The sequence below is a fragment of the Pteropus medius genome, unplaced genomic scaffold, assembly GCF_902729225.1.
Source record: "Pteropus medius unplaced genomic scaffold, Ma_sr-lr_union100, whole genome shotgun sequence".
Taxonomy (NCBI): domain Eukaryota; kingdom Metazoa; phylum Chordata; class Mammalia; order Chiroptera; family Pteropodidae; genus Pteropus; species Pteropus medius.
In genome coordinates, this window is record NW_024352787.1 from 13,836,661 (window position 1) to 13,848,737 (window position 12,077).

The following is a 12,077-nucleotide window of genomic DNA, read 5'->3' on the forward strand; positions in this document are numbered from 1 at the left end:
GTCTTTTAAAATCTTTTGCCTATTTTTTAATTGGGTTGTCTGTGTTCTCACCAAGGTTGGGGAATTTTTTATATGTATGGACACAAGTCCTTTATGAAATATATACTTTGCAAAAATTTTCTCCCTATCTATGGCTTGTCTTCATTCTAACAATATTATGCAAAGAACAAAAGTTATAAATTTTGATAAAGTCTAATTTATCATTTTTTTGTGTATGTGAACTGTGCTTTGGGTGATATATCTAAGAAATTATTTTATAATGCAAAGTCAGAAAGTGTTCTCCTATGTTTCCTTCTAGAAGTGCTATAGTTTGAGGTTTTACATTGAGGACTCATCCATTTTCAGTTAATTTTTTATATAAAGTGAGATATGAATACAAGTTTACTGTTTTGCATATGGATATCCAATTGTTCCAGTACTATCTGTTGAAATGACTATCTTTTCTCCACTAAATGTGTCAAATATCAGTTGTTCATATATGTGTGGGTCTATTTCTTGGCTCTCTATACTGTTTCATTGACTTATTGATCTTTCTATCTTGATTACTACGTCTTAATAAGCCTTCAAATCAGGTAGAGTTAATCCTCCAACTTTGTTTTCTTTTAAAAGTTTTGGCTATTCTAGATCCTTTGCATTTCCATATGAGTTTTAAAATCAGTTTGTCAATTTCTAAACAAAAGCCTGTGTAACTGTGTTGAATCTATATTGATCACTTGAAGGAGAATGAGCATATTAATAAACAATATTTAGTCTTCTAATTCATGGACAGAGTTTATTAATTGGGTATTCTTTAATCATTCTCAATGTTTTCTAGTTTCCCCCTCTCTCTTTAATTCCCCCCACATACACACTTCCACCCCTGACCTACGGATGTTGCTGTCTCACCTTAAAAACTGTATCTCTGAAGGCAGGGCATCTCCTCCCACATGCTCGTGGAATGCACCCAGGGCCTGGCGCACCCAGGGCCGGGCACATCCAGGGTATGGTCCATGGCTCCACCTGGGGAGCAAACCCAGGACCTTCTGTGTGTAAAGCAGACGTGCTAACCACTACACGATGGAGCCATCCTGTTTTCTAGTTTTTAAGGTACAGGTCTTGGGTAGCTTTAGTAAAATTCAACCTAAAGTATTTCATATTTTTTGATACTGTTATAAGTGATATTTTTTAATTTCAATTTTTAACTGCTTATTAATAGTAGGGTATATGGAACTAAAACTAATTTTTATATAATGATCTTACATCCTGAAATCCCACTAAACTCCTTAATTAGTTCTAGTAACTTTTTTGTAAATTCGAAACAAGATACCACTACACACCTATTAGAATGGTTAAAATTAAGAAGATTGACTATAGCAAGTATTGACAAGGATATGGAGAAAGTGGAATTTTCATACACTACTACAAGGAATATAAAACTTACAATTACTTTGAAAAACACCTTGGCAATTTCTTAAAAAGTTAAACATACATCTACCATATAATCTAGCCATTCCACTCCTAAGTATTTATCAGAGAAATGAAAGCACATGTTTATACAAAGACTTGTACATTAATGTTCATAGCAGCTTGATTTGTAATAGCCAAAAATTAGAAACAATACAAATGTCCATCAACAGGTGAATGAATAAACCAACAGTGAGATATCCATAAAATGGAATATTATCAGCGATAATAAAAAGGAATGAGCTATTGATACACAACATCGTGGGTGAATCTCGGGATAATTAAGCTGACTAAAAGAAGCCAAAGAAAAACACATGCAAACTACATGACAATTCTAATTATATAAAATTCTTTAAAGTGCCAAAAATCAGATCAGTAAATGCCTGAGGAGGGATTACCAAGGGCATGAGGAAACTTTGGGGGATGATAGTTATGTTCACTATCTTGATATTGGTGATAATTTCATGTCAAAACTTACCAAACTGTACATTTTCAACATGTGCACTTGGACCTCAATTTGATAAAAAGAAAAGGTACCAGTGTGAAATCAGTATAACTAGGTACCAGAATATGCTTTCTAGATTGATACATAATTCACATACCATAAAATTCAACATTTTAAAGTACACAATTCACTGGCTTTTTTTGTATATTGATAAAGTTGTGTAACAATCACTACTATTTAATTTCAGAACATTTTCATTGCCTAAGGAGAAATCTGTACCACAGTCCCCCTAGACCCTCCGAATATATTTAATTTCTAGATGACAATTATTTTATCTGTTAAGTGCAATTCAAGCCTCAAGACCTTTCAAGTTTAAGAGATTAGTTTTAAGTAAATTTCAAGGGTTTATGGTACAAATACTGCTACTCTTCAACATTTTATTCTTTCTAATGAGAACAAGACCTACACTGATATAGACACTGATAATTTCAGAGATATTCCAATCACAGAAATACAATTTAGATACACATATAATTGTAATAGTGATACCAAATTATTACTTCTATTAAAATATTAATTCCAAATGTAGAAACTTTACTTTCCTCTTGGCTCCTCCTTATTATCAATGCCAGGACTAGCCATGAATGAAGACTGGTGAATAAAGAGATGATGCCTTCAAATTTTTTGACTAGCAAGCACATAATGTGCAAAGCTTTAAAAATTTAAATTAATACAATCCATTTTGAGATAACTCCACCATGAACTATACTTTCTCAGCAGCCTCTCACCATCATATTTATAAAACTTTGGGTAAAGCCAACACCTCACTGGAAGGATAATGGGTTTCTATTCCGCATTACCCCAACTCAAAGCATTATGATTGATACTTGTGCTAGTTTTTTAAAAAAGACATCACCATCTGCATTACAGCATCTGTTGTTTCTAGAAGAAATGATAATCATAATCAAAATCTAGCAATTTTTTATTACGGAAGAGTATCAGTGATAATAAATATATATAATAAACCATAAAATAATTTGTATCTGTTTTTACTGATTCTATTATCCCACAAATTATTTTTAGAGCACTGAAATCAAATGTGATAAAGTGAAAAATAACAGGTGATACTAAGACTTTTACACTTATATTTAGCACATAGTCTAAAAAAAGTACTCAAGCATTACTGCTAAAATATTAACTTTTTATACAAAAATTCTAAGCATACCAAATCATAAGTTAGATATATTCCCAATGTTGTGCCTAAGCAATGTATTTAAGCGTTATAAATTGAAATGTGTGAAGGATATATAGTTCCTTAGCAAAAAATATGGAATAAGCATTACGGCATGACTATGTAATTAAAATAACAAAGACAGAAAAATTTTTTAAAAAACATGTAATACACATCTTTCTGGTATTATTTTGGCACAACTACTTTCAAAGCACATCACAAAGAGTAAGTAGAATCTTGGTATTTGAGAAGAATATAATCAAAGACCTTTTGAACCTATAACTGTACAAATACCACTAAATACACCCACTTCAGAAAAATTACTGAGTATCAAATGAAAAAAAGAAAACCACAAAGCCTCATTAAAATGCAGGTGTTGGTGTTCTATACACCTTCAACAGCTATTCAAATTTCTGCCTGAAAAATTATGAAATGCTTCATCGTGGACCTTACAGCTTGTTCATAGTCAAAATCATGAATGTTAAACTCTTAAATGTCAAGAGTCTACTCTAAATGTTGGAGAAAATAAGGAATGAATGAAAAAAAAAATCAATAAATCTTCTACGCATAATGTTAACATGGATTTATCACCTAAAAACAACATTTCTCCTAGATATTTCTCCTAAAGAAATAAAAACTTACGTACACATTTAAAAAAAAAAAAACACCTGTACACGAATGTTTATAATAGCTCTATTCATAATCACCAAAACCTGGAAACAACACAAATTTCCTTCAACCAATGAATCAATAAACAAACCTTGATACAACCATACAATGTTATTCCAACAAACACAAAGTAACAAACTACAGTACGTACAAAAACTTGGATAATTCTCAAAGGTATTATCCGAAGTACAACAAGCCCGCCTCAAAAAGTTGTATACTTTGATTCTATTTCTGTAACATTCTCCAAAAGACAAAATTACAGTGATGTAGAACCACAAGGTGGTTGCCAGGGTTAGGGGTGGGGGGTATGATCATAAAGGGAGAACATGAGGGAATTTTAGGGATGATGGAGCTACTGTGTATCACGACTGTGCTGAAGGCTACATGAATCTATACATATGTTCAAATTCACAAGTCTCTATTTTAAAAACGCCAATTTTACTATATGATAGTTTTAAAAATAAACAGCATTTCTAAGAAATCAACTAATTTTACTCATTAATTTTGAAAAATGTGACAATGTTGTAAACAGCCAATTTATTCAATAAATTTGCTCAATATCTGTCAATAGTGATAATATGACAAAAGTCAACAAATTAAGTGACTGAAAAATCTTTAAAACTCTTCTAACTTTGCAATCAAAAAAGTACTTACCAAGTTCATTGAGACTCTGAGCGGCTTTTGTTATCTCTCTACTGCCCCCTTGCAGTTGTCCTTGGAGTCTCTTACTGAGATACAAGATGCGAATTATTCTCCGAAGCAAATCACACGCAACCTGTACAAATACCACAATGTTAAAGAAGTATAGTCACTCCATGAAGTTTTATTACTATCATTATGTGATTCTGTTCATTCTTTCTAGATGCCAAAGATTCATTCATGTCTTTTTTGTTTTCCACCAATCAGAAACATAATTACAAATCTTAAATAGCATCATTTTAAAATAAACTTCAATGTATCCCAGATGGAGAGAATTTTGGATTGAGGTGCTGTGAAACCCAGAGTCAATTATCCTCTGTCCTATAACAGTTTTCTTCTCTAGGCCAGTGGTTCTCAGTCTGGACTTCATAAGAAATTCAAGTAGGTAAGTTCAAAAAGTTCCAATGCCCAGGCCATAGCCCTGACAAATTAAATCAGAACCTCTAGCGTTGGAAACTACGCATCAGTATTTTTTTTTAAATATCCTTGGGTGGTGCCAATGTGCATCCAAGGCTGACAACCACTGTGCTAGGGGCTGCCTAGCTTCCTACTACTGCCTCTTATTGTTTCCAATCCTGATTTCTCTTTTTTAAGTCCCTAGGGGACCACACTTAAAACTTCTCCCAATTTTACTACTCCTAAAAGAATAAGCATGCCCTACTTGAATTTTCCTGTTTTTTTTTTTAATCACTAATAATTATCCAAGCAAAAGTTATTAAAACAAATAAACTATATGCCACCTCTTATTACCTTTTTGTTACCAGATCTAATACTGGGTCTTCACCTGTCCAAAAGACTATGACGTGTATTTCAGAACACTTTCTTACTGAAGCTGGATCCAGGACAACTGCCGGAGGGAGAGTAAAGAGAAGGGAGACTGATGGAAGAGTAGATATGTAGTGACCTGCAGCATCAGCCGTGATAATGAAGAAAATAGAGACAGTCTATGCTGCTGCAGCATCACCACCATCTTTGAATGGCACTGAAGATGGCCATTCAAACATCTCCCATCTAAAGAAGAAAATCTTACCTGATGGCAATAAGAATTAAAAGCACTGGGAAGACAGGGTTACTGAGGCTCCAGCTATAAACATTTTTTTCTGAGTGAAATACACACACACACTAGAGCCAAACAGCCGTACTCATGTACCCACAACATGCACACATAATATATACACACACAAACATATAATCAAATGTACATTTACAAATATATGTAAATCAAGGGCAACCAAGTATTAAACATGTTTACCTGACTTCTTTTCTGAATAACAATAGTTTGAGGTACTTAAAATAAAAGAATGGCAAATGAGAATCTGCCCCTGGAAATTGAAATATTTGGGTATCTTTGCCTTTTAATTACATTTTATTTATTTTCTGAATAGGTAATATAATCCCATGATTCAAAATTGAAAAGATAAAAAAGATAAAAAGTAACTCTCACATCGCTATGTCCCGACTATGCACTTACCAAAAACAACCACAATTATCACTTTCTTGTCAGATGGCATTTTTAGAGGAACCATTTGGAATGTAGATCCCTAGCAATCATTCCTCCAGGACTCTAAATCACCTAGTCTAATCACCTAGAATTGTCCTGCCAGAATTCCCTGGTACCTACTCAATAGAGGATATACCCTTATACATGAAATATTTGAGTTTATTTCGAATGCTTTTATTTTTAACCATACTTTATCTGTCACCAAGTCTTATTAACTATTCTTCTGTTGCATAACCAAGTTATTTTACCTCTATTCCTACAAGCATCACCCTAATCCCAAACTTTATCACCTTCACCTTAGCACTGTGGTCTCCGGCTAGCTTTCCAGTCTCTTACTGAAATACATCCTGCCAGATTTATCTTCTTAGAAACACAGTTTTCAGCACTCCGGCCCTTTTTTAAATAAACTTCACTGTTTCTCTACTAACAGATTACGCTGAATCTTCTCAGAATAGCATTCAATAAAATCCTCAGTCAACATATCTTAGATAATCTATAAGGCATCAACTCTCACCATTTCCTAATAGTTGCCTCCACTCCAATTTCCTCTCCTTTTTTATGTTAGACTTTTACTATCAAATATTATATAACCATATTATTCAGCACTAAAAAAGAAACAAGCAAGCTATCAGGCCAGGAAAAGACACAGAGGAACCTTAAATGCATATTATTTACTGAAAGAAGCCAATCCAAAAAGGCTATATGATTCAAACTATATGACATTCTGGAAAAGACAAAACTATGGAAACAGTAAAAAGACCAGTAGTTGCCAGGTTTTGAGAGATGAATAAACAGAGAACAGGATTTTTACAGCACTGAAAAATATCCTGTATGATACTATAATGATGGGTATGTCATTATACATTTTTGTACAAACCCACAGAATGTACACAAGAGTGGACCCTAATGTAAACTATGGACTCTGAGTGACAGATATGTCATTGTAGGTTCATCAATTATAAGAAATGTACCATTCTAGTGGGGGATATTAAGGGGGAGCTATGCAAGTGTGGGGGCAGGAGACATACAGGAAATCTCTGCATTTTCCTCTCAATTTTGCTGTAAACTTAAAATTGCTCTAAAAAAAGCTGTATTTAAAAATAGATATAAATACTACACAGAAAATCATATACATAAATTATAGCTAAATGAACTTGGAACCACTACACTGATCAGGAGAAATAACTATGCCAGCCAACTAAAGAAGCCTTCCATGCCCCTGTACTCTCCACAACAATCAAAATAAACTACTACTCTGGCTTTTGCGGCAATCGCTTCCTTTCTTTTATTTATGATTTTATTACTGAAGTGTATATGTATATAAACGCTATTTTTTAATTTTGTCTTTTTAATCTATATGGGTTCCCTCACCATTTCTTTTGTTTCTTTGCAATCTGTTGAATATATTGGATCATCTGTCCTATGATTTCCCACAAACTGGGTTTTGTTGATTGCATTCCCAGTGTAGTTCAACATGTTCCTCTGTCTTCTATATTTCCTATACATTTAGTAGTTGGATGTAGGCAGCTTCATCAGATACAGGTTTAATGTTTTGGGCAAGACCATTCATTAAGTGGTGGAGTACTGTAGCACACCTATGATTTTCTCTCTTTTAGTGCCATAAGCAGTCACTGACACAATGTCAAAATCTATTAAAACGGTAATTGCAAAATGGTGATACTCCAATTCGATCATTTTGTCTTTATTTGCTAGTATATAAAATTTCTCTGTAAAAAGAAACTTTACCTCATCTATTATTTGTTTAGCCAGTGGTACTGCTCATACAGAATACTTGATTCTTTCTCTTGGTTTATCAGTTTTCAAAATTAAAACATGCTTTCTTAATATCCACCAAAGATGAACAATTAGTGGGCTTTGTTCTGTTTTGGCTATCATTATGAAATCACAGATTTAAACATAATAAAGGATGCCAGTCCAATGTAGCACTTATCCTTATAGATGCTCACACTGTTCAAATTCTGGCCAGTGGGAGTCTCTGAGGGTGATCTACTGTACCGATCTGCCTGAGACTGAGAGATTTCTAGGGACACGGGATTTTTCAGTACTAAAACTGGGAGAGCTGGTCACTCACCCTAGAGACCCTTCAAGTTGGCTGCTGAATGCTTTAATCGCTAACTCTAGTCAGTAGTTGTTGATAGCCTCCGTGGTATAGGGTATAAAAATATTCCAGGATCATTTTATATATTTCATGCCCCAGACCTAGAATGAAAGCTTTATCAAAGAAGCCCTGGTGTCTTTTAGAAGTCAACAGCATGTTAAGACCACATTCTGGGAACTAGGTTTACTCATTTCTGGGACTTTTCAGTAGACATAGCTAGGAAATGTCAAAATTAAAATATCATATATTCATTTACTTTATTCCATAAAACACGTAAAACATTCTCAGATTAACATTATATATACACATATGTACAAAAATATATAAATATATGATGTATATACCATTTTAAGATAAAATAAAATGTGAGTTCATATTGATACTTCCAATTAAAAATCAAGAACACAGGGTGTTTACTTAATCTCCTAATTTATTTCTTCCACATGGACTCCTAGCTATCAAAGACATGAGATAACAGAATTAGAATAATTTAAAGTTATTCATTTGCTTTGCAGCACAATACACAGAAAACATCTTAATACAAAACCAACACTACAAACAAAAATATAATTGCTGAAGATAGTTTAGAAAAATTGTTTTGCACATGCTCTCCCCACATCTTTCTACAATGGAATTTTATTTCTTTGTCAAAACATACTGTGATTACATACTACATTCTCCTTTATATCACTCATTTAATCCTAGTTATGATATGTATCACTAGTCTTACTTTGATGTAAGTCATTTTGGTTGTCTCAGGTACAGTGTCTAACAGATTTCTAGGAAAGGTCCATGGGAACAACATTCCCTGCATTCTTACATATGGATGGCAGTCTCCATATTTTAAAATCAGTTTGGCTAGTGTATTAATTTCTATTGTTGCACAAGAAACCAGCCTGAAACTTAGTGGTTTAAAATGATTTGTTATTTCCCTCAATTTTGTGGGTCAAGAATTTAGACAGGTTTCTACTGCTCCGTGTGGTATTGCCTGGGATTACTCACTCTGCTGCTTCTCAGTTAATAAACAGGCTCATCTGGACAGTACAAGAAGCCTTCACTCAACTGTCTGGTGCCTTACTGCGTCTCTACCTGTCCTCTCCACATAGCTGGCTTGGGCTTCCTCACAGCATGGTGGTATCAAGGTATCTAGACTTCTTACATGGACACTGGCTTTCCCACAGCAGAAATGAAAGCTGTTGTGCCCCTTGAAGGATAGGCCAAAAAATAGCACAGGATCACGTTCACCACCATGGGTTATCTGGTTTTGCTATCCTAGTTGCTCTATATGTCTTTATAGGGTTTGAAGACACTGGTATCTTATGCTATTGTTATTACCTTCCCTCTTCCTTCCCTCCAGGTACATTCACTTGTTTGGCAGATGATTATAAAGCCGGTTAAATAACTCATCATTCCATATAACAATACAGATAAAATTATTTGATAGCATATCAACTGAAAACTAAAAAGACTCTACGAAAGTATATGATGAAAATCATATACATATAAAACATAAACATAAAAGTTTTACAAATGATTTTCTCCTTCATTATATTTGCTCAATCATTCTTTCTTACATAATTTCAAAGTAAAAAAAATAAAAACTTAATTGAAAGCTAACGTATATGTATGATAAAATATGAAAAAGCAAAATGATAAAAAGTTAAAAAAGAAGTTAAAGTGATAAAAATTATGTAATAGATGTGTGAATTATATCTCAATAAAGCTGTTACAGTTTTTAAAATACGATTAAAATTATTAAAAAAACACAAGATTGGAAAGGTAAAAAAAATTCATTTTATAATTTTAAGTTAAAAAAATTTAAATATTCTATGTAAAAATAATAAGCTCTTCAAAATTTCTGAAAAACTCTGAGGCACTTCATAAGCAAACGATGTTACTAAAATGAGCTAAGATATAGATGATTCTTGGCGTGATAATTAAATTCAACTCGTATTCATGTATACAGATGAAGTCAGAAGCTTCTGCTTGGAGAACGAAAAGGCTTTTTGAAAGAGAGTAAAATGGAGATAAAAAGCAAAAAGAATTAAGAGTAAAAGTACTTTCTTTTAATTGAGGGTACAATCATACAGACTGTAAGTTCAAGGCTAAAACAAGATTATAGCTATGTCTTTCTTGCTTTCAAATACCACACACATTTAAATGAATTAAGGGCTCAAAGAATAAAATGATTAAACAGAAACATTAAAGTTTACCCAATGTTTAAAATGAAAAAGGCTAGAATCTTTGGAAACATGGCGGAGTGAGAGATGTCCTCAGATCTCTCCCCTTGAAACAACAATAAGCTGAACATCTAAAACGCAACAAAAAACACTCAAACTGCACACCAGCATGTCTGAGCGTGAGATCTGCGCATAAGAACTACTACCACAGGTCAGAACCCCAGGTGTCGAGTGCTGGACTATGAGTAATAAAGAAGGTGCCACTCGCAGTCGCTGGAGCTCCCAGCAGAAGGAGTAGGAGTGGCAAGTTCATGCAGCAAGTTCTCAGAACATTCCTGTCTGGGATAGCTGTGGGCTCCCTGTGGCCAGCCGGCTGCAGAGCCCAGTCATCAGGGCAGAAAGCAGAGAAGCAGGACAGGAATGCAGAGACACAACAACCGATATTTGCTGCCCACAGCTGCAAAACAGAAGCTGAGTAATAGTCTCCAACTCACAACCTAGAGGGTCGCCCCCCGCATACACTCCGAGATGAATCACCGCAGAGCGCCAGGAGAATCTAAGCAAATGCTGCCAAGACTGTCGCTGACACTGACAGGGACTGAAACTGAGGGTAGTAAGCGTGATTAAATATCTACAAGAAAATTTAAAAAGCGTTATTAAGGCTTTATATAAAGCAGAGATCCAAGAGGCTTAGACACCCCTATTGGAAATCAGCGCCTCTCTTGCAACAAGCTGAAGGGAGACCTTTATATAATAAATCTTTCTGGAAAAACAGCAGAATACACTTCTATAAATGCCCAGGTGGAGAAACAGTCCATTAAACACCATGAAAAACCAAGGTGACAAGGCATCTCAGAAAGAAAGAGAAAAATCTCCAGAAAATAAGCATACAGACATAGAAATATGCGACTTAAATGACAGAGAATTCAGGATAGTACTTCTGAAAAAACTCAATGAGATCCAAAAAAACTCAAATCAACAATTTCAGGAATTGAAAAAACAACTAGATGAGCAGAGCAAGGAGATTGAAACCCTCAAAAGGAACCAAATAGAACTTGTGGAGATGAAGAACACACTGCAAGAGCTGAAAAATGAAATAGCAAGCTTGGGAAATAATCGACCAAAAGGAGGAAAGGATCAGTGATATCAAAAACAGATATCTAGAAATAAATCAGAAGGAAGAAGAGAGAAACCAAAGAATGAAAAATAGTGAAAGAGAAATACAAGAACTAGCTGATACTATCAGGAGAGGAAACTTAAGAATAATGGCCATTATCGAGGGCGAGGAAAAGAGCAGGGACTAGAAAGCATTTTTAGACAAATAGTTGACAAGAATTGCCAAAATCTAGGGAATGAGCTGGAGCTGGGAATTCAAGAAGTCAACAGAACACTCATTACCTCAACCCAAAAAGGCCTTCACCAAGACACATCATATTAAAATTATCAAAAATCAACAACAGAGACAGAATTCTCAAGGGAGCCAGAGAGAAAAAAAACAGTAACTTATAAAGATAAACCCATTAGATTATCCTCAGACTTCTCAGCGCAAATCTTACAAGCCAAAAAGGAATGGAATCAAATATTTAAACTATTAAATGAAAGGAACTACCAGCCAAGAATAATGTATCCAGCTAAGCTCTCCTTTAGATATGAAAGAGAAATTAAGACCTTTCCAGATGTACACAAATTGAGGGAATTCTCCACTGCAAGGCCTGCACTACAGGATATACTGAAAGGGGTCAGTTCACCTAAAGCAAAATGACAAAAAAAAAAAAACAAACAAACAAAAT

At 34.3% G+C, this 12,077-nt stretch overlaps 1 protein-coding gene across 3 annotated transcripts in view; it reads right to left on the reverse strand.

The window, feature by feature from the left end:
• COG5 (component of oligomeric golgi complex 5) overlaps nt 1-12,077 on the reverse strand; it is a 290,007-nt gene that overhangs the window by 250,405 nt on the left and 27,525 nt on the right. For all 3 annotated transcript variants that reach the window (XM_039849028.1, XM_039849029.1, XM_039849030.1), the window contains exon 6: nt 4,443-4,563. In XM_039849028.1, coding sequence (XP_039704962.1) covers nt 4,443-4,563 — 121 coding nt within the window. The remainder of the gene's footprint in view (nt 1-4,442; nt 4,564-12,077) is intronic.